Source organism: Branchiostoma lanceolatum, chromosome 9 (assembly GCF_035083965.1).
Source record: "Branchiostoma lanceolatum isolate klBraLanc5 chromosome 9, klBraLanc5.hap2, whole genome shotgun sequence".
Lineage (NCBI taxonomy): Eukaryota > Metazoa > Chordata > Leptocardii > Amphioxiformes > Branchiostomatidae > Branchiostoma > Branchiostoma lanceolatum.
Genome location: NC_089730.1, coordinates 15188425 through 15211173, shown reverse-complemented (window position 1 = coordinate 15211173; position 22749 = coordinate 15188425). Strand labels below are relative to the sequence as shown.

General features: G+C 42.8%; 2 protein-coding genes across 10 annotated transcripts in view; one reads left to right on the top strand and one right to left on the bottom strand.

Annotated features, from left to right (window-relative positions):
* LOC136442067 (myomegalin-like) overlaps positions 1 to 16521 on the top strand; it is a 58341-nt gene extending 41820 nt beyond the window's left edge. For 6 of the 9 annotated variants that reach the window (XM_066438676.1, XM_066438675.1, XM_066438670.1 and 3 more), the window contains 19 exons: positions 281 to 1727; positions 2334 to 2520; positions 3165 to 3441; positions 4039 to 4171; positions 4683 to 4868; positions 5541 to 6469; positions 6950 to 7113; positions 7270 to 7455; positions 7865 to 8055; positions 8247 to 8475; positions 8838 to 8988; positions 9397 to 9567; positions 10098 to 10276; positions 10689 to 10859; positions 11196 to 11285; positions 11487 to 11541; positions 11735 to 11781; positions 12178 to 12261; positions 12968 to 16521. In XM_066438676.1, the coding sequence (XP_066294773.1) occupies positions 281 to 1727; positions 2334 to 2520; positions 3165 to 3441; positions 4039 to 4171; positions 4683 to 4868; positions 5541 to 6469; positions 6950 to 7113; positions 7270 to 7455; positions 7865 to 8055; positions 8247 to 8475; positions 8838 to 8988; positions 9397 to 9567; positions 10098 to 10276; positions 10689 to 10859; positions 11196 to 11285; positions 11487 to 11541; positions 11735 to 11781; positions 12178 to 12246 (4862 nt within the window). In that variant the 3' untranslated portion in view covers positions 12247 to 12261; positions 12968 to 16521. The remainder of the gene's footprint in view (positions 1 to 280; positions 1728 to 2333; positions 2521 to 3164; positions 3442 to 4038; positions 4172 to 4682; positions 4869 to 5540; positions 6470 to 6949; positions 7114 to 7269; positions 7456 to 7864; positions 8056 to 8246; positions 8476 to 8837; positions 8989 to 9396; positions 9568 to 10097; positions 10277 to 10688; positions 10860 to 11195; positions 11286 to 11486; positions 11542 to 11734; positions 11782 to 12177; positions 12262 to 12967) is intronic. The other 3 variants (XM_066438671.1, XM_066438674.1, XM_066438672.1) reach the window with 3 other exon arrangements.
* On the bottom strand, positions 16398 to 21807 carry LOC136442084 (E3 ubiquitin-protein ligase parkin-like). Its single transcript, XM_066438709.1, has 11 exons — positions 21584 to 21807; positions 21201 to 21342; positions 20799 to 20917; positions 20362 to 20445; positions 20009 to 20124; positions 19473 to 19609; positions 19021 to 19082; positions 18308 to 18457; positions 18059 to 18142; positions 17696 to 17813; positions 16398 to 17000 (listed from the first exon to the last, which is right to left on the bottom strand). Exons 1-11 carry the CDS (start codon positions 21761 to 21763, stop codon positions 16891 to 16893), a joined length of 1302 nt encoding a protein of 433 aa, XP_066294806.1. The 5' UTR covers positions 21764 to 21807; the 3' UTR covers positions 16398 to 16890.
* Between the last annotated feature and the right edge of the window lie 942 nt (positions 21808 to 22749).

The window sequence follows — 22749 nt, the reverse complement described above, 5'->3', positions numbered from 1 at the left end:
TCTCAAGTTTAACCTTCTCCCTGTAACCAATAAAGAATTGGTGACCAAAAGGCTGTTTCAGCATGTTTTTTAAGGTTAAAAGTGTAGATGAGTGACATCATATGCTTGTATTCCAAATTTTTGGTAAATAGATTTCTCTGAGGCTTGGCACCAGGTGAGGGGAAAAATGGCACAGTACTACATTTTCCAGTATAACAATCTAGCCTATTATACAAGAAAAAAGGAACCTACTGTATATCGAATAACATCAGTATTTCGCTCTTTTTATTTCCCCACTTAGTGCTGGAGGCAAGAGATTCTCTACGGGACCGCCCTCAAGTCCAGACGTGGAACGCTGCACTACAGACAAGCATAGACGACTTGAGACCGCAGTTCGAGAAAAACATTCAGACGAGCCCGATCACCCGCTCGACAGACATTGAAATCTCCCTCCCCAGTCCTTTGGACGCGTTGAGCGTTTCCGAATTCTCTACGGCAGAGCTGAAGAGCGAGGTCGCTCGCCTTAGGGGACAGCTAAGCAGGATGCAAGCGATAAACGATGACTTACAGTCACGTTTGAACGGCGCCATAAGTGAACAGGTCAGGTCCATCCCTCTAGGGGAAAACATCGCGGAGCAACAGACTCTCCCCAAACTCGCTAAAGAAGTGGAGAGACTAGAAGCTGAGCTAGACAACGCACAGAAGAAGAACCAAGCTTTGCAGGAGGAACTAGAGAGTGGTAGAGGGAGCATGACGCCAATGACAGAAAAGGGGCTTTTGGCAGAGGTGCAACAGCAGCTGGAGGATGCAATAATGCAGCTAGAGAAGAGCGAAGACGACAAGCAGGCACTGGAGAAGCAGATCAAGCTTAGCTCGCCCAGCCCGTACCAGGCTCAGATCAAACAACTGGAGAACAAGGTTATGGAGCTTATCGAGGAGAATGAACAGCTCATGAAGGAGTCTCCTGGAAGCAGGTCAGATGAAGAGGTGGACGCCATGTCCGAGAAGGACCTGAGGACAGAGGTTAAGGGTCTCAAGGACCGTCTAAAAGCTTCAGAAAACCTTGTGGACCTCCTTAAGAAACAGCTGGAGATGAACTCCGATTCTGAAAACGATATTCCAGGATTCAATCCCGAGCTGATCGTGCAGCTTGCAGAGGAGATAGAGAGATTGAAAGGACAGCTTGAACAGGCGCAGGGGAATCGGGGAGATGTCAGAGACAAGGAGGAAGAATCTTCAGACACCTCATCTCAACTGCCTCGAAAGAGCAAGCTGCCTGTCCTACAGAAGGGAGTGACTCACAACGCTAATGCATCTTTGAGACAACAGATAGAACAGTTGAAGATGTCTGAAAAGGAACTCAAGCTTTTGAACAGGAGAATGCAAGATAAGCTTACAGCCACAGAGGGCACAGTGCGTGCCCAAGCACAGAAACTCAAGTCGTACAGAAAGATGCTTGAAGACGCAGGTCTGGTCAAGAAACTTCCCCGCAAGGCCCAGAGTGATTCCAACATTCCCATGAGCCTCCAAAGGTTCCAGAGTCGTTACGCTTCCCAGGAAGGGTTGGATGATTCCTTGCTGTCGCCGGGGATTTCGCCGGCGGCGTCTCCAATGATGCGCTCGCCCGCCACGAGTCTGCTGAGCCTGGAAACGCTACAGGAGTACGGGAACACAGACAACGTGGATGAGCTGAAACAGCAGGTCTCACAGCTCAAGCAGAGGCTGGAGAAATCCCGCCGTATGATCAGGTATGTGTGTGATATCAGCAACACTGATATCTGCCATGTAGAAAACAAGTTCCGATTCAATCAGAACATCACTTTTTGTTATAATTGACTGTTATACAGTACAGTCAAACTTGTCTAAGAGAACCACCCAGGGACCTATAGAATCCAGTCTTCTTAGACACGTGGTCTTCTTACAAAAAAGGATGGTGACAAGACAAGACAAGACGGACACACAGATTTCAAAGTTCATGTCCTTTTATTAGTGACAAGCATACTGTATAGCTACATAGCTGGCCAACTTTACAATAGTGGCTGGAGAAACTAATTCTAAATGAACTATATTTACAAACTGTGGCAAAGAATTGTAAAACAGGACTCATGCATGTATGCCAGACATTCATCAACAAGATATCTCATATACAAATTAACATCTGTAAAAGTGAGCCTGCTACCTCACTACCCTCTACATTTTTTTGTATATAGGTGTATATATTTAGATGCATTCCCAAGGGAACCTAACAGCATTACCCTTATCTACAAGTGTCAGTCATAGCAGCTATTAATGTCCATGACCTTCAGACACCTAAATGTTTGCCATCCATGTTGTGTAATCCGATCCTACCTCAGGGGGATGCAGTCTCGGCTGCGTGGACGATCCGACGGCCAGCTAACGCCAAACCGGTCATTCGCTCGCTCCATGGAGGCGTTGACGGAACCGACGACCAATGGAGACGCCTTCGAGAAGCTTCGTCAGCAGGTGGAGGACCTTAAGCAACAGCTGAAGGATAGCAACGATCTGAACAAGACTCTCGCTGTAGGCCACTGTCACTTTTCATTTGTCATAACATGCCTGTATAAGGAGTTAATTGTGGCTTTCTAGACAGTCACTGTGACTCACAGTGTAATAATGTTTGTATGACACAACAGACAAGGGCTGTGTTGACAAGACTTTGTTAAGCTCTGGGTTGCCAGACAAGTTCAAAAATTTGTATTCTAAATTTTTCTATTGAGGTAAGGCAAATTTCAGTGGCATTGCAATGATATTCACTTAACACTCAGATCAGGGAATTAGCTGTAGTTCAATTATTGATACATTGAAATGTTTATAAAGAGCAACTGCTTTAATTGTTAAAGATGTATGCTTGTCTATCTGTTCCAAAGTTACTATATTGTCTGACACTATTCAATTCGAAAATCGTGTAGTTAGCTGTGTACAAGTTAACAATGCGTTGACTTTTAGATGATGAATTATTGACATAAAGCACATTTTTTGATACAATTTTCGTCTAGCTGTGTTTTGATTGAATTTCTGAATACATATACTTGTTTAATTTGCAATCGCTCAAAAAGACTTATCTTGCTGTTCCAAACTTGCCATTTTTTAGGTTTCATGAAATGATTGACTCAAATCAAACATATTCAAGTTTACAATGTGTTTCTCTCCTCTGTTCTAAACAGGATCAGCTGTCAGTGTCGCCCCAGAAGGACACGTTGGTCCAGACGCAGGCCAAGGAGCTGTCTCAGCTGCGCAAACAGCTACGGGACAGCCGCGAGATGTGCCACCTGCTGCGGGCACGCCTGGAGGAGCTCACCCGCACCCTGGAGCACCTGCTGTCCGCCAGCGAGGGCGGGGACCCCGACCTGCTGAACTTGACCCAGCAGGAGGCCGAGGGGGTGATGGCGGAGTTAGAACGCAGCATGCATCTTGCCAGGACACTGAAGGACAGGCTAGACGGTAAGTAGATACCTCAATTTAGTGAGTCAAGCAATAGCACTTTGATATTGAAATTGGCATGGCTACAATGTACATGTTTGTAAGCATATGGCTCTGAATTCACTGGTATACCATATAGGAAAGTGTGATACTTTTCTTAAGATTCATGTGCAGTATAAGTAAAATAAGTGTATATTGGAGTCTCTTTCAAGTTTTACATACTGTGTAGCAGACTAAAAATGCATGTGCTTAAGGTAATTAATTGCAAAGAATTGGACTTTGTACTATTTACATTATTGTCAGACAAATGTGTGCTCAACACACAAACAACTAAGGTCGTGTAATGGCTTTTTTGATAGTTCCTAATGTAACTTGAAGTATTCTGGATACTTGTATGTGACTTTGCACCAGTAACCATATTATCTATGCAAATTAAATATATAGTTAATTACAGTTCAATTCCATTTTTTAAAAATTAAATAGATGTGACCATACCAAACATGCTTAAAAATGCATCCATTTTGGGGTGTCCATAAAATCAATTCAGTATGGCCTTATCTGTGATTAAACAAGCTAATTTCATTTCCTGAAATTGAGAATATCTGTCCCTCCGCCCAGACAATGCGAGCTCAGCGTCTGACGACTCGTCCCTGCGGAGCCTGAAGGACCAGTACCAGCAGAGCCTGCAGGCCAACCAGGAGCTGCGGCTCCAGCTGCAGGAGCAGCTCATGCAGCTGCAGGACAGACCAAGGTAGGAGGACATCTTTACTCAAGCCATGTACATGTAGATTCATCTAGGGACAGCTTCAATTTTATATATAAGAATACTGTATAACTACCTGTGAAGAAATTTGTTCAGAATACTTGAGTCACTGTAGAAGTTCATGTCCTAGATTAATCTTCCTCAGTATATTATGGGATCACTAGTAACAGCATTCTTGCAAGTTTGAAAAGAAGAGATCAGTAAGGTATCATGCCAAATAGGCTTTGGGAAAAAGGAAGTCTTTTGATTTGAATAATACTGTCATTCTTCAAATTTTTGCAGTGGTTTTATGTTTGCGGTAGCCGCTTCATCGTAGACTTAAAAACAGTACTTCCGTTATTGTACAGCATGTAGCTATAGCGCTACAAAAAAGTTAGAACCACCGCGAACACTCCATCGTCTTCCTACTGTGAAATTAAATCAGTGCGAACTTTTTATAGTATAGGCATTTACAATTACAGTAAAATTTTAATTTTTTTTACTCTTTTCCCCCCCACAGCCCGACCCCCCTGAAGCAGGAGATTGCGGAGCTGAGGTCAGCCCTGGAGGAGCAGCAGGACCAGTACCAGCACCTGAAGCAGGTGAACCAGCAGCTGCAGGGACAGGTGGCCGACACACAGCACCTGCGCCGTCAGCTGGCAGAGAACCAGCGCACAGCCATCGAGCTGAAGGACGAGCTAGAGAGGTGAAGATGGGACTGATGACTCTTTAGTTTGAAGTCTCTGTAAATGGACTTGCATGCTTGTAACTGGCAAAAAAGCATGTTGTTTTGTTCCTAGTCTATGGTTATATTCATGACCTGTGTTGAGGCACTCTGTTCATCGTCATTTTTCTTCCTCTAAACTACAGATACAGCTTGTACATGTGCTGTGACAATTGCACATGAATACACCTTGTCGAGCTGGGCAAATTGGCTTGTTTGCCTAGTCTTTCAGTCTGAAATATGTTAAAATCCTCCCACACCATTATTGATGTCTAGGGCAGTGCCCATCTCCGTTTCATAGCCTTGGGCCACACTGTTGTGCAATCACTGTAGCAGGGGGCTAGTCCACTGGCAGTGAAGTGTGTTTAACTTCCATACTGTTTCACAAGTATGTACCATTTTTATAATGTCTTTGGTATGACTCAATGCGCCTCTTGTCCAGAGATGTCCTACCTGGGGCTTGAACCCCAGACCTTCTGATCCAAGTAATTGGAACCAGATGTGGTAAGAGACAAAGGCGCAGGCCACTACACCACAGGGACACCCCCAAATATGTTGTATTAGAATATCATATATGGTTTTGCAATGTATGTCTATTCTATCTCATCTAAAGTTGTCTTCGTTTTGTAAATCATCTCTGTTATTTTTGTGTAGAGCTACCAAGGATGCGAAAGAGAAGAACAACATGATCAGCCGGCTGCGTTCCCAGCTGCGCAGGACGCGACCAGTCGGTTCCACCTTCCCGCCATCCGCCTCGGACCAGGCTAGCACCGGCTGGGACACCGATCAGTCCAACCAGGGCGCTTCCGACGACTTCAGCGGCATGCACCGAGTCGGTAGCGGCCGCTCAGCTAACCACGGGTCGCAAACAGCCAGTGGGAGTGAGGACAACATGGGAGAACAGCCACGACAGAGAAGGTATCCTCCCAATAGGGGTGATGAGTACTCCCTGGAACAGCCTGGACGAAGCAAACCAACTTCCAGCGAGGACAATTTCATGTTCGCTCCCAGGGAGAAAGTCATCCCTCCGAGCATACACAGCAGTAAGGACGATGTTTCTGGGTGTGGTCGTCTCCATGACAACAGGGGGTATTCCTCAGACGAGGAGTCTACGACCAGCACTCAGACCTTCACTTCGGTATCCCGCCACGAGTCAGACCACCCTGAAGACAGCGAGCAGGATGGTATGAACAACGAGAGAGGGATGTACCCTTCGCGCCAGCTTCCGTCAAAGTTTCTCCAGGCATCCCTGGGTCACGGATCTACCACGACAGTTTCCACGGAAACTAACAGAGAGATGGAGCTGCTACAGAACAGGCTGCGCGCGAGCGACCAGATCAACCGCTCGCTACGAGCGGAGCTGGACACGTACAAGAAGCTACGGGAGAGCACGGAGACGATCCACAGCCACGGGTCGGCATCCACGACGTCCGGTTTCCATGGCGACAGCAGAGGAGGGAACCTGCTGGAGGAACACCTGGCTGAACTGCGTGCGTTGAGAGCGAGGCTGGAGGATTCGCTGAGCTCCAACGAGCAGCTGAGGCAGGAGTTAGAGGACAAGATCTCCAGCATGAGCAACAGAGGTGAACTTAAACATTCTCTCTTAAAAACTGTGCACAAAAAATACTTACTGGACTTTATAAAACGTATACCTCACATTACATGAAATATAGAACCTTTCTGAGACCTGTAAAATACAGTCCATAACTTGCATGTGCTAATCAGTTTTCATTGCGTAGAGACTGATACAAAATACATGTATTCATGTACCCTTGGCTAGTAGTAGTACCCTGAAGAAAAAAACCTTCCATGTGTGTAAGTGATACTTTATAGGATATCACTAAAATACTTGTCTAAGCAATAACATGATACAGTTTCACTAAAATGCTTGTCTCATCAATAACATGCTTCAAGTAGAATGAACTTTTCTTTTTTATTGGAAACTCCATGGACTTTGTTGCATGTAGTTTCACCTGTATCGTGCTGATGAAGTGGGTAAAAATGTTCCACTCTTGAGGTTGAGTAAATCCTGTCTAAACAGTGTTTTGTACCACCTTCTCCAGGAGGCCAGACCAACATCTACGTGCACAGTAACTCCGGTGTGGATCATCAGGAGTTTCCCGACAACGCCTCGCACGGCTCACACATGTCCGACAAGCTGTCACTACTCTCCGATAAAACCACCCAGGTGGACCGCCTGCAAGCTGAACTGGACCAGAAAGACCAGGTAGGAATGGCAAGTTTCTTAAACCACAGCTTCAAAAACATACATTTCATGTAGGTTTGAGACTTGCAGATATCTTCCATATATTGTATTTCTTGTTGTGAAGCAAGATACTTGTTTGTAAAAATCTTGAAGTAAAAATCTCTTGTGTTTCTACAGATCAATGAGAAACTAAAGGCAGACATGTCCAGGCTCCAGACCCAGCTGACAGAGAAGGACCAACAGAACCAGCAGATCCAGGGAGACAACACCAGGCTTCAGACAGACATGTCCAAACTACAGAAACAACTGGCAGAGAGGGACAGGCAGACTCAGAAGACTCAGGCTGAGTTCACTCAACTACAGGTGAGAAGTGTGTGCAGCGCAGTGGTAGTGTGCTCCTATGTTCATTGACTTCATTTGAGCTTAACTAGTTTGAGATCACTTTAATTTGTTTATTGTGATACCCTTTAGCCCAATCTTCCAGGGTTCATTCACACATACACAAATCAAAGGTCGATAATACAAATGTACATACAAATCACAGCATAAAAAAAAACTAAAATCATTTAGCTTTCACAATCTTGGTGGCTCTATCCGTAAACTGACAGTGGTATCTAAAGTCTTTGTATAAGTCGGTAAGCCTCACAGCTCTGTATACTATCGTTTTCTTTCCGTTGTGTCTTTTTAGTATGTATGACATTCATACATGTAAACTGGTTCAAGGTGTTTACCGATGTCCTTAGGCTAAACAGCTTTCCCCTTGACTTTGTAGGCGGACCTGTCCAGCCTGCATGGCCAGCTGCAGGAGGTGTCCCAGCTGCAGAACCAGCTGTCAGACCGGGAGAAGCAGAACCAGATCCTGCAGACGGAGGTGGACAGTCTGGGCGCTGAGCTGGCCAACAGGGACATGGAGAACGACAAGGTGTCCGCAGAACTCACCAAGGCCAAGAAGGAGATTAGCAGGTTCGTTTTTACTATTTATCAATTTAGTTTATCAAGGACATGGAGGAGCCACTCCCTCATTGGTTGAACTGCTAATTGCCATTCTATCATTGGTTTAACTGCTAATTGTGATGGACAGTTGGGATTGGTCTATTATAAAGAACATCAGGACTTGTTGGATCGTTCATTAAAAAGTGTTCTCCTCCCCACAGACTGAGACAGGAGTTGTCCAGACTGCAGGACCAGCTAGAGGAACACCAGCAGGTGGCCGACTCCCTAAGGCTGGAGCTCAGGCTGTACGAGAAGCTCTACAAGAAAGCACAGACAGCTGATGCAGGTGTGAACGGGTTCAGCAGCAGTGATGGGACAGGTGGGAGGGACGCCATGGCTGGACTGGACCTGTCGGGACTGTTGGAGGAGATGCGCAGACTCAGAGAGCAGGTAGGATACATTGAACCGAGAACTTCATGACTTCGTCCGGATGATTTGTGTTCATCATTAGCTACTCTCCCAACTTACACCTCAGGGTGACATACTCTCTATAAAGTGGTATCATTATGTACAAATTTAGAATATACTTTTAGGTGCATATGGGACAAACATATCAAACAGCTCAGATGAATCTTTTGGTGAAAGGTGTATACACAGCTGTTATAAGAAGCAGCTATGTAATAAAATGTTATATCAAGTTGTGACAAATTTAATCATGGCAATGACTGAGTCATTTTCTTTTAGAATGGTACAAAAAAGCAACTAAGAAAGCAAATTCGGATTGAAAAATTAAAGCATTTTATTTTTCACAGGTTGAGAAGCTACACATCAGCAACAGCGCCCTCCGGCGGAAGGTGAAGGAACTGCTGGGGAAGGAGGAAAGTCCCACAGTCATAAACATCAACCATCACCATGGGCACAGGAGCCCGGCACAGAGGGCACTCTTCCAGACTGGTGCAGGAGGTACATTTAGCATTCAGATAAACACACAGTGAACTCAGTTTTACTGAGTGCAAGTACAACAAGGCAGATGGCAGACTTCACCCCCTTACAGTGTACAAATGTACCTGTACTGCTTTGCAACCCTTCCAGTCCCACAGACAAAGAATAGCAGCACTGAGGATGTATGGCAATTCTGCATTGTGTATATTGAGAAACACACACACACACAGACAGAGAGGCACACACACTCACATACATGTACATACATACACACACACACAGACAGACATGCCCAAAACAAAATACCTCACTGTCTCCCTTTGGCTGAATGGAATATTGTGGCATCCAACACACCTATCTTTGAAATATTCACCTTAACAACCTGAACTTCAGATTTTCCTCACAGTTTTGTGTTTCCCATATGCACAGATGCCTCACCTGGTGACGTTCACCTGTCTGGTCCGTATACAACCGACTCTGCCCACTCCTCCCCTGCCAACTATCCACACCTGAAGAACAGCCCACTGGTCGGTCAGCTGGCCAGATACGCTTCCCTCCCTGTCCTGGACAAGGACGACATTGACGTATTCTCCATGCAAGGTGGGCTGAGAGCTTCATTTTATACATTGTATATGGGTGCTGAGTACTGCAATGGCCTAAGGGTTACAGTGTTTGCCTTACATTCGGAAGGTCCGGGTCTTACCAGAGACTTTAAAAATGGTGCATGTTCCTACTGCTTTTCTGCTTAGCTCTCACCACTTATGGGAAAGATTTTGGGAGTTGAAAATGCACACCATTACCAGTGGAGTAGCACCCTACTGTATTGGCCAGCATGGCCCAAGAGCTATATGGGCGCATTTATCTTTAGTTTAGGGTAGAGACACAAACTTTGAGACTTATTGCAATGTAGTACTTCTGTAATTTATCTGCCAAACCTCAGCTAATATGTGAAAATTGAACATTGAGTCTACAAGATGCTCCCATACATAACGATTATGCCATTTGTCTCTTTGCTTGTAATGCTGGTGATGAGAGGTGACCAGGACTACTAGTATGGGTGAATCAACAAAGATGTATGTGCAAATTGACAGATTAAGATATGGTAATAACTTTCTTCTTCATTTCTTAAGGGGTGTCACCACTATCCACTGCTGACGTTGACATCCGTTATCGGTATGTCGTGGGGCGGATAGAAGACTATGAAGCCTTGCGACATCAGGTTAACGACAGCCGACTTGCCATACGTGGCGTTCAATCCCGAGTTAAGGATCGGTTGAAGGCACTGAAGAAGGCACTTGACTCTACACAGGTACTATATAATGTATAACTTATAGGTTTTATCTGCACAAGTTCTCTTGCTGTGTCCAAGCATCTAAAATATGTACATGTACATGTACTTCAGAAAGTATAGAAGGGATAATACTTGAGATAAGAAAAATCTAGGTCTGTGTAAATGTAATCAAGTTGCATATACATGTACAGTGAAACCACTCAACGGACTTGAAAACTGCCACATTACACAGGTGGCCATTTTTGACGGGTTTTAATGCTTTGGTCAATGGAAAAATAAGCTAAGGGATCACCAAAAGTTGCCACAACGTCAAGGACTGTAGACATTGTGGTAACTTGTAGGAGAAAAGTAGAGGCGGTCACTAGAGTGTATTTTTTTGAGTGTAAAGCCATGTTTGTCCTAACTGTTTCCCCTCCCCATTACTGTATAGCCTGGAGACCAGAAGCCCCTTGAGGAGACCCTGAGTTCCCTCCATCTCCTACACGACCACCTGGAGGAGTGCCACCGCCTGCTCAAGCTGTTCTGGAAAGCCCGGGACCCAGGCTCTGTGCCCACCTCCACAGGTAGTGGTGGGGATGGCACAGCAATTGTGTTCCTGGAGGTCAGTTTCGAGGCTACAAATCTTTAGTTTACATGCAGTACATGTCTTTAGTAAACTGATGTGCAAACAAATATTCTGTTCATTATGAGTTTGTCAGTATTTTCCTCTATACTGTATAGACAAGCTGCCACATATACACTGTTCTACATGTAGTGGTATGAGGAAATCAATTTTACTTACTATTCGGATATGAATTTTGCTTACATAATCTTGAATTAAGATATCATATTTGCTTACAGCTAAAATAGTGGGCATTCCCTGTATCATTGTTATGATGGCTCAAAATATAGTGATTCAAGTCTTATTGTAAAGTTCTTCCTTTGCCTTCCTCCTTAGAACCAGAACTTGAAAGACGAGATCACCAACCTAAGAAAACGGTTAACGTCCCAGGAGAAGGTCATGAGGTCTGCTCTTCACAAGTTGGAGGTAAGTGAGGGGAAATTTGGCGATGTAGAGAAAGTGTATTCAATGTCCCACAATGTAGGGGCTTCCCGTTGCATAAGAAAAATAGGCTGTTGAACTTTGGTGAAGAGAAGTGAATGGTTTTTAAACTGTAGAAAATGGAATTTGTTCTTGTCTTTGAGACATTAAATGTTGCAAGGACTTACAGTCACTCCTTTCTTACAGAGAACCAATCGGCTGAAACAGGGCATGGAAGAAGCACTGGTGAAACAATGTAAGTGTAAGTTCTATTCATCATTTAAACACTGTTTACAGAAGATAAGAATGTTTTATTTCTGTTCATGATGTCTGTAAACTGGTGGAATGATAGAATTTACTGTTTTACGTTCAACATGGTCCTGTTAAAATGAACTACATATTTCATGGTTAATGTATGATGAGTCTCACGTCTTTTTTTGTTTCCAATTTTTCAGTGTCTAAAACCCACCATGTCCTACGACAAGCAAGGGGAAACCTGGAGGTAAGTGTTACGCAGTCTTATACAAATGAAATTTATATATATATATATATTCCAGGTCAACTTTTGAATCTATAAAAGCTTACAACATTCTGACATTAAGCTGCTGACTCAAAATTACATTTCATAGTTTGATTAGATGCTTTACATTGTACTACACCATGATTAGCAGATTCTAAAATTGCCATTTTTGGTTGAAAATTTGGCTTCTGAATTAAAAATGCAATTTTTTGTTGAAAATATGGCTGCTGAATTAAAAATGCAATTTTTTTGTTGCAAATATGGCTTCTGAATTTAAAATGCCATTTTTTTTTTTTAAATATGGCTTCTGAGTCCATTTATTCTGACTAACCAGTTGGGATGACAGACATTGCCTCATCTCTCGTTCCCTTCTTCCAGTTCTCCGTGTCTTCGTCCTCTTCTCTCGATCAGTCGCTGGCGTCATCCATGGATGACTTCTCTCTCTGACACCGTAACCTCGATGTAACCTGTCTCCTTCTTCTTCTGTCGCACTATCCTCATTACTATCTTGTCACATACAAATACTGTAAATGCCGAATTGTTTCAGAAATGAAAACGTAGTGTTTGCCGTTGTTTTTTAGTTTGCGTTTGAAACAATAGTAGAGCTGCACCCAAAAATAATTCGGGTAGAGCTGCAGTCTTACAGTGGAACAGCTTTTTGCGGTGGTTTTAAGTTTGCGGTAAAGAGTTCACTGCAAAAACAGCGAACATAAAATCATCGCGAACATTTCTGCATTAACAGTACCACACTGGTGAATGCACGACACATCACAAGTGCCCTTCTTCACCAAACTGTGATCACTGAGCAACTTTTGAGCTATCAAAACTGGATTTCTGTGACCCTTGATTTTACAATTGGAGTATGATGCACGCTGTGAAAGTATGATTTAAAAGACTACAAGCCCAACATGGCGTTTGGTTCAATGGGGGCACACAGCACTTTTTCTAAGGCTAGTTTTCACTGAATTCGATGTGATGTTTGAAAAAAATCCGCAGATGTCACCCCACGATAGCTATTTCAAGATATCTATTTTATATGATTTAATGTTTTATCAGCAAATTTCACATTGGTTCAACAGCTTCAAATCTATCCATCTGTGAAATACTGAAAAAGCACCATTTCTTAAGATCTGTTGTTTAAACTTTGTGTATTTTCTTCTTCTTGTAGGTCCAAGCCAAACAGGCTGGCCACGAGGTTCCCCCATCATCCTCCGGAACCGAGGAACGGTAGCACGCCGTACGCGGCCGCCATTTGCCACGACTGTTTTGGAACATTTGTGTATAGTTCTGTACATATGTGTATTTCTTCACAGACCACCACTGTGCTATATTTTAGGTCTGTCATAATCATATATTGATTCTCCTTTTATTGGAAATTCTGATTTGTACATTCCAAAATGGAGTTTTTAGATGTTTTATCAGGTTTTAAGAAATCGTAGGGTAGAATATTCTGTTTGTGATTTTGAACAAGTTTGCTGTATTTTCCACATTTGTTAATGTTTTAACGTTGCTTTTACATAGTATTATACACTGCACACTTGTTTAAGGTTGTACATAATAGTGAAATTTGCTTTAATTTGTGTGTGTGTAGAAGCATGTACTGTACATGTGATTGCATCTTAATAGATTTAAAAGAATTGCAACTCCCTTCACTAGTTCACTTATCACAATTGCTACATGTATTCCCATTTTTGGTTGCAGTACAAATTCCTCCTTGTAGGAGGCGCTGCAAATTCGAGTTGTAAACATCTCAACAAACATTATGATCTTGAGGAATGCTCTCTGAGAAGGTATCATTCCAACTCATCCTTTCTAACTGACAATCTGCATGGAGAATGGCATGTATTTTATACAAATGCTTGCTCTTAACGTTTAAAAGAAGGCCAAATATTCACCAGGCCTAACTTTATAACTCTACAATGATAACATCTACAAAGTGTTGTCTGATAAAAGAAACTGAACCATACTACAAGCCATATAACAGCATTGAGGTGTATTTTAATGAGACATTTTGTCAGTTTTCCTTCTTTGACTACAAAGTACAGGTTACTATGACACCCAGGAATCTCTATTCCTTCTACATGCACTTCCAAGGACATTATATATAATGTCCTTGGTACTTCTAAGTAAGCAATACCGGTACTTCAAGGAACTTCAGGGTAAGGTATTACTTTGAAACAGTCCATCTGTAGCAAAATCAGCCAATCGTGAGAGACCTTTCATCAGAAGCCATGCAGTCCCCAGTAGAACTATACTGATCGGTCGAAGGTTTCACCTGCCATCCAATGGGAATCTTTTCCAGCATCTTTGTTCGCAAAACTGTGACAATCTGTAGTTCTTATGACTCAGTTTTTTTGTAGGGTTAAGTGAAGAAGATGCCCAGACTCTTCTACCAATAACTTTTCAACTTTATTTCAACTGACACTTACAATATGCAGTATCACATCTGTTGTGTAGTTTCCTTTTAGTATTTTGAGTCTTCAAACTTCATACTTGTATAAGAGATGTAACACTTAGATTAGTGGCCAATTCTTCAGGCCTTTTTATTACAGAAGTGACACTGTATATATTTTCCCAAGCCTTTCTAAAGATGCTTGTACAAGCCAGTCATTGTATAGTACATGTATGTCATTCTGATGGGATTGTTTACTTTTGGGGCTCCAGATCAAGTTGGTTTCAAACTGTTCATGTTGAATTTTATGTATGGTTTGAAAACAACCTGTTTCAGTGCAACATTTAAGAGTGAATTATCCCATATACGTTTGTACTTGAATGATGCTTTGCAAAACATTTGAGTATATGTGTTTCCTAGATTTTTATATTATTTTTGTTTGGTTTGGTTTGGTTTTTCCAAAAATATTCAAATCATAGAAAATTTGCACTCAGTTTTGCATGAAATCTAAACTGTACCTGAAAAATTACCTGATGAAAAGACAGTATGATTTGCAGTGTCAAGCATCTTATAAAGGTCTTGTGTAAGTATGAACTGGGACAAACTTGGAAAGTTGCTTGTATGGGAGTTTGGGCATCTTGTGTTTCATACCTACATGTATGGTCGTCCAGCGTTGCTCTTTGCATGGTGTTTGCATTATTTATTTCAGTATTACTTTTTGTGCAAATTAGCCAAAGTTTATACTAATGCATTTGATGGTAAATGCACAAAGCATGGATGTACATAATTTGCATTAACATCTGTAAAATCACATTTATCTTGCCATCACAATGCTTGCATCTCTTAGATATACTCATAGATGGATAACATGCATATGAAAGCAGAATGTAATAGGGCTTCTATACCCATACCAGTTAAAATCTGATACATCTTTAATCATTACTTTTGGAAACCACATTTGTAATTATAAATTTTGTACTTAAGTGTCCTTTGCCAAAGCATGTTACAGATGCATGCTCTGCAGTTTTCCATACAATTTTCATTTTGAATGATGATACAAGGCATTCATGCATGTAGTCTAACATTTCACCCAAACCCTGTTATGCTGGGACACCAACACATGCAGCGTTACTCAATCGTACAGGAAAACGGGTCATACTGAAACCACTATTGTTACAGTTGAGTGACTGAAGATACTACGAGGCTAGCTTTCCCAAAGTGTGGCATGTAACATTTTCTACCTACTCAGTATAGTTGCACAGGGGATTGCATTGATACTGGTGAACAATGTTGGCATTGCTACATATTTGCTACATTAGTCTGTGTTTGAATGATACCTCCAACCTTGGTGACTTTGCGAAAGTTTTAAGAAAACTCAGAAACAGCCACGTCTTGCCTACTGGTAACTATGCAAAACCACGGCAAAGAACTCTCTTTGCAATAAACTTTTGTAACGCCCCGAAATAACCTGTACACAAGTGACTAGAACGACTATTTGTAACAGTGGAGAAACTTGATTATTTAGTCGTGGAAATTACAGAACGAATACCAGCTGTATACTATACTGGTGAAATAACTGGTTATGGTACAAGTCAACTCTGAGAAGGACAATTAATTGTGTTGTGTTTTAATTTGTGTTGTGTTTTGAATCTTCATATTTCTACAAAGTGTTGTGTCAACACAGCCACGATATTGAACTGTATGATTGAACTATGTAATGTAATACGCAGTTAATGCAACCCTACTATGGTTCATTTGTATACATGTACTTGTGTTTTGGGTACATGTACCTGTCCTGTTATGTGCTGTTCTTTTATGTAACATTATGTGATGTGTAGTACTTTTTACCTCTATAAGTTTGTGATTTTATGTAAGAAGTGCTGTTCCAGTACATTTTGTACTGCATGTGCATGATAGTCTAAGATATGAACCTACACCCTCAAAAAATGATATTCAAATGTTGCAACACTTTTCATGCCTAATAGCTTTGTACATCTCTACAGAAGAACTTGTACATGAAACAACTAACCTCCACAGAAGATGTAAAATAACCTTTTTGGAAGTAAAACTCGAATAATTCTAAGACAGAATGTTACATGAACATAGAAAGACCTTGTCTGCATGTGGAAAGTACCTATTGTAATAATGCTACATTACTGACATGTTAAATGATATCTCTACATGAAAGAACAGAGAATGGAGGATGCTAGTTTTATATTTGTATTTTCACAACCAACGTGCCTTGTACAGTTTTGATTGGTCGACTCTACCCCATACTTAATGTACAGATCACTGTCTTTGGAAATACAGCAATAGAAGTATTTTTCAAACAGTTGTTGTCTTTTTTTGTTGTTGTTGCTCTTCTTAATCCTTAATAACATCGGGGGGTTTTGTCAAGGCAAAACTGTAAAGTGTGTTGGGAGGTGAAAGAATGACAGTAAAGGATGGGGCAGATCAATTTATTGCAATAGGCATGTACTAAAACGGATGAGAAATCTATTGCTAGTAATTAAGAAGTAAGTTGCAAAAAGAGATTGGACATGAAGAACTAACCAGCAAGACTTACAATGGGAATGTGCAATTTCTGTACGCCAAAATCAGGTCCAAAAAAGAAGTAAAAGTGAACAATCTATTATTCGCTATGCCGTACTCATTTCATGATTAAGGCAACTTTTTCGTCTGGTCCAACACAGAGGCCTCTAACGCCGCTCTCCGAACCAGTGCCTCTCCTGACAATTCCTCCCCCATTCACTCTCACACAGCCAGCACCACTGGAAGCCGCACCTACACGTCATGTGCATACATCCATCTGAGGAAACGTAACAGTAAAAAAGTCTTGAGAGTTTTCAAACGTCACGAAATCCCAACATAATGTCTTCGGACTCAGGCCTGGACTTTGCCTGGAGACACAACTGCTCGCATAAATATCGCATCATAGTTGCTTTGCTAAAGCGCTTTATCATCGAAGATAAGCGACTATTTCTGGCCAAAGTTCAATGCAATGAAAAAACTTCAAAGTGACCTTGGGCTACACTAGTCTCTACCAGACTGTAGATTGACAATTGACAATATTTGCCAGGTGAGTTTGGCCACCATAGGGTTTCATTTGCAGGCGGGGGGATGTAACCTTACCGCGGACTGACTCTCCTGGCCAATTATTCCCTTTTTTACCAAATCCTTTATGATCTCTACCCCCGTAGGAAGGCCTGGTGGAGGAAAGGGCTACACTGTGCCAGTAAGAAACCATGGGCATAGCGATGGCAGAATTGTAACAGTGGGGATCAACCTCCACTAACTGACCAGTCTAACTGGTCCGGACCTTTTAGCCTAGTGGTTAGCGCGTTGATTTCCCAATCCGTGCGGATCGGGATAGGCGGGGGTTCTGATGCCGGGAGTGGCGTACTCGCCACCCACCCTTTGGGTTTCTACAGAATGACAGATGGCTACTGCAAGATTTAGAATGAGTACTGACGCACCTAAGACTGGAGAAGAGTCACATCTCACCGTTTTTCTCGGTGCGGACCTTACACCCCGGGCAGGCCTTGGTGGTCCTGTTGATGGTGGCAGCTGTGCGCCTCTCCCACCGCGCACGGCGAGCCCGGTCTTCGTCCACTCGGTAGTTCTGTGATATAAAATCGTCCACAGAGTCATATCAAGACACACGTAAAGTTAAGACAACATCTATGGCACAGCAACCATGCCTAAATAATCTACGTTGCGAGTATTAATTGTGAAGCAGTCTTATATTTCCCGTCGTCTTTTGCCAGGAACTTGTGTTAGAATCAGAATAAGATTACCAACACTATAGGTAGTTAGGTACAGCACACAAAGACCTATAGCTAGGATATAATTTCATTTTAGACTTACGTTCGCCGGAGCTGAGGGCTGTGGTGCAGTCTGGCCACACGGACCGTTGTGGTAGGCTTCCTTGCAGAGCTTGCAGAACACGAACTGAGGAAGAAATGTTAAATGTCTATTTCGTGTTGAATGTTTGGCCATTTAACGTGAGGGTGCTTCCACCACGATCCCCTAGTCGCTTTTTTTCTACGTCAACAATTTAATCAGAATCTGAGATATATTTCAAAGGGAATTTCTAAATCTGTTGACGTGATTCACCCCACATCCACTGCCTGCCTGTCGAGTGCACAACACCATGTTGCTGATCCCTTCCGGTATTATCCCCATCCCACAGCCCCTTCCCGGGCACAGAACCCCGCCATTCTTCAGCACCCACTCCTCTGCACCATAGTCCTTGTAACGGTCGTACTACATGGGCAACAAAACAGTGAAAGGTGGCAACAAAGTTGTGTTAAATTAAACAAAGTGAAAAGATGAAGTTAACGATGCTGGGCAGGGACCCTCAAATGAAGTTTCCATTGCAAAATGTAGTTAAGCCATAAAGGACAATCTCTTCAAAACACATTTACCTACACTCCAAACATCACGTTTTTACTCACACTGTAAAGCTGGATTTGTCAGGTCGGTTTGGGTTAACTCAGGCATTTTAAAGAGCTACAGTCAGAAATCATTGACACTGTTTCACAACCCCCACCCACCCATTCTAATAGATCGGCCCTGCCCATGAGAAAGCATGTAGGGGTCAATTACAGGGAAAACAGGACAAAGGTCCAAAATATTGGCCAGATATTAAAAATAAACATTCTTCTGTCCTCCCTAGCAGAAACATTTCTGAGCAATTCAAATAGTGGTTCCTCTCCTTCTGTTTTACAGATAGAACGTATCTTCGTTTTCGCAGAATGGAAACTGGTCATGGTTAGTCAGGTGAATAGACAAATACTTCAGCTAAGCCTATAGATAAAGCATCTCACCTGCTCATCTCCGAGCATTCTGAAATGATGCACCTCCTTAATCAGGGAGTTGCCACAGTCAGCTGGGTATACAAGTTGAAAATTGTTTTCAGGTAAGGGATAAAAAAAACAGCAATTTTTCCATTTGTAAATATCATTTTCCAATATAATCATTGTGGAGCAGACCATCGTTGCAAGTTTGCATGATTTTCCCGACCTTGTGTTTGTGATGGAATACTACACATGTATTAGCATCAATGTCAACCAGTGGTGCCATGATTATCATTGGGTATGCTCGCAGGCACCCACTGATCGATTACACCTCTTTTAAGTGACTATATTTTCCGACCGATCTTATTCCTTGCTTTGTTTATCTTTGTTAACCATCGAGTCCAACACCATCTATTTCATTCCATTTGTCATCGTTTTGTTATAATAGAATATGATCTGCACCGAAAACAAGGTGACTCTACCTGGACAGCGCAGCGTGTATCCCAGAGAGTTATCTTCGATGAACTGTCTGTCATTCAGCTTGGTGACGCAGTACTGGGCAAAGCAATCCAGACATATCACATGGCCATCGGCGCACTCAAACACCATCACAGGGGTCCTGGGAAAAAAAAGTTGTGTGATGATGTTTCATATCTTAAATCTGTGCCGACTGATTATAATCATTAATATTCTGTGCCCCAGTGCAGTAGTGGCGACATCTAGCAGGTAATTATATATAAGGTTTCAGCGTCCGCTTAGTGATGTTACAAGAAGTAAAGTCTAGTAGTTACAATGGGGCCTTTGCTCCGTCAGAATCGATGCATGTTTTGCCACCTAACAGAAGATTCAGTGCATTTGTAACAGCAATGTGTGGAAACGTCAAACTCTTCATGTTAATAGCTGACTCGTAAGGCCAAAGATTCAACAATCGTGATAGATGTGGCATAACTGACTTTCTCGCTCCACAGAATATTACAGGAGGAGGGGGAGGTAGCTAGCCGTGAAACTGCAGACGTACCTGACATCAGCACACGCGAGGCAGTCCACCTGTTCTGTGTTGTTCTTCACGAGAGGCAGGGCCACAGATGTGTCATCCTCAGACGTTGGGTGGTCCGCACACTTGAAGTAGAACTCCTGCGTTTAAAGACAGTCAAAGGGCATGATGATGGGGTATTTGTAATTGTAATACAGGCATTGACAAGCTAAGCAGCGGGCCTGGACAACCCGCTGTATTCTCCGGAATCTCTTTCGCAAACTTACCATCAACATAGCCATAGGGAGAGCCATTCTTCAATCGTCTTTTACCAAGTTTTACCAAGGTAGCTCCAAGTTCTAGCGGTACGTATAATGCACAATGAGAATCCCACTCACGGCCACGGTTCCCGGACACCCGCTGGACAGGCACCTGCCGTGGATCTTTCTGGGCTCCAAGACGTCCTCCCAGCAGCTTGGGTCCTGAGCAGGGTGCAAAGGAAATCACTCATCACTAGTGAATCTTTGAAGGGCTCATCATGATTTATGCTTTCTACTACTGCTACCTACCTACCTACAACAATATACACATAACGTTACCTCATCACACCTACGTTTTATTCTAAATGACAAACTTTCCTGTATAACCAAAATAATATGAGCACCTCTCCTACGTTTGGTTATCCTCTATGCATCCTCCAAAGTAGATCTATTGCAGAAAGACTATTTTCAAGCTCAAAAATATGCTAGTTTTCCAACGTTTTATATGCCCCAATCACAATCACACCTAAACAAGATACACGTTGCGTGGTTACATGTTGTAGTGCGTGTCTCACCCTGCTCAGAGTAAGGGTTGTCTGCCTGCACCTGCCACACCGGACCCTCAGCTTCCCCGGCTTCACCGCCTTGCAGGGCTGCTTACAGTACACGAAGTATGATGGGAGATTGTCAGCAGCTGAGGAAAATCAATGGAAAACCATTGTTGCTTTCGTAGATGAGATTGCAAAAAATGCTGACGAACATAAGGTGAAGGCAGCTACGAACTATCTACCTTTTACCTAAGATGATCAGTTAAAAATGTGGGTAACCGTTTATAGGTCCAATTGTATTGTGTTGGAAATTACAAACAAAAATCCTGCTTCCTAACCTTCTACATAGCATTCAGAAAATCCAGTGATGTTGTGATTCCTTCACAATTTCATAGGATGGTATTCTTTAAGCCAAGGTTTGAGTTTTACCTGCAGCAGCCCCACCAGGATGTACGTTCAGTTGTACATCGCTGAGAGACCGGGGTGCTGTAGAGGGGCCACGGGCGTCCACTGACAGCTGGGGCAACCCGCTTATGGCATGGACAACGGTCTGCTGGCCAAGTTGACAATCCTGGCGAAAGCCAACAACAACAACATAATGATTCAATCATGCAAGATGTTGTATGAACATCTTGGTTAAAAAAAAGTAATTGGCAGATGCCAGTGACCGAATGATAAAATGCCTCCTAGCAAGCCTCCCAGTCAGACTTTAGAGCACACGTGTAGCATGCTCAGTTATACCTTGCACTAAATGCATACTTTTGGTTACAGAAATACATTCTGAAAAGCAGACATACTCGATCAAAACTTACCCTAACTCTCAGTGAGTCCGATAGGTCTCTACCGGCAAACAGGATATGAATCTGTCCAGACGGGACCCCCTGTCGCCTCCCCAGCTCCTGTTTGAACCGGGCGATGGTCCATGACGTGTTGACATTTACCATAAAGCTGTGGTTCGAGTTGAACCTGACCATGACCTGCAGGGTGCTCATGGCGCAGCGTTGGAGATTGTCTGGAAGAGCACGTCACCGGAACGTAAAGTTACATATAAAGTTGCGTTCTCGTTCATATTGATGATATCTTAAGTTAAATTCCGTGCGGTTGTATCCGACGAGGAATTGCATGCAACGTGCGGGGGGTTCTGATGCAATGTTGACCAATCATCTATATGATGCCGCGATGATCTTATATTATTAACTCGACATGCCGCCTAAGCCGGCAAGCCCCCCTCTCCACTTGACTACGATAACTGAGCGACCAAAATTGGAGCTACGTGACCCTTAATTTTATATGATGCACGATGTAAAATAATGATTTGATAGTAATAATGTCAGTACGCGGTCAAGGGTTAAAGTTGCTTAAACGGTGTCTAGTTGTTGTTGATAACTCACTTTATCGCCGATTACTGATTATCAGGCTGATCAGCCACCTGGAGCCGCGCTCCGTCACTGTTCTGGGTAGGTGACCCTGGAAGGGCAGCTCGCCAAACTGTGTGCACTATTTTCAAATGTAACTGTCTCTTATGTGCCTGCAAATACAATAAGCTGTAGCCTCCTGCGCTGACCTTCTAGATGTTCGTTTTTAATTGGGGGGGGGGGGGGCGATGTTCAACATGATCTAACTTCTAAGTTGTAAGGGCCGCACTCCTAGTCGGTATACCGACTAATTTTGGCCATATAAGAGCAATAGAGTGATCAGAAAACAACGCAATTCAGAAAAAGATAAGATACAAACATAGAAACCCGCCAGCCACCTATTAAAGTCTGCGAAGGAGGCTAAGTAAACTGTTTGTCAACTCGATATCGCAGTGATACGTGGCGGTGTATGATAGCAAGTCCTGTATCTGACATTGAAATGAAAGTGCTAAAATCGTATCCATGTTTGGGTTCAAACTCGTCTGTATCGCCCAGGGTCTGCAGAGTAATCTAATAAATTATGAATGTTTTAAAAAGACGTACCCTCACTGGGAAAAGCATGA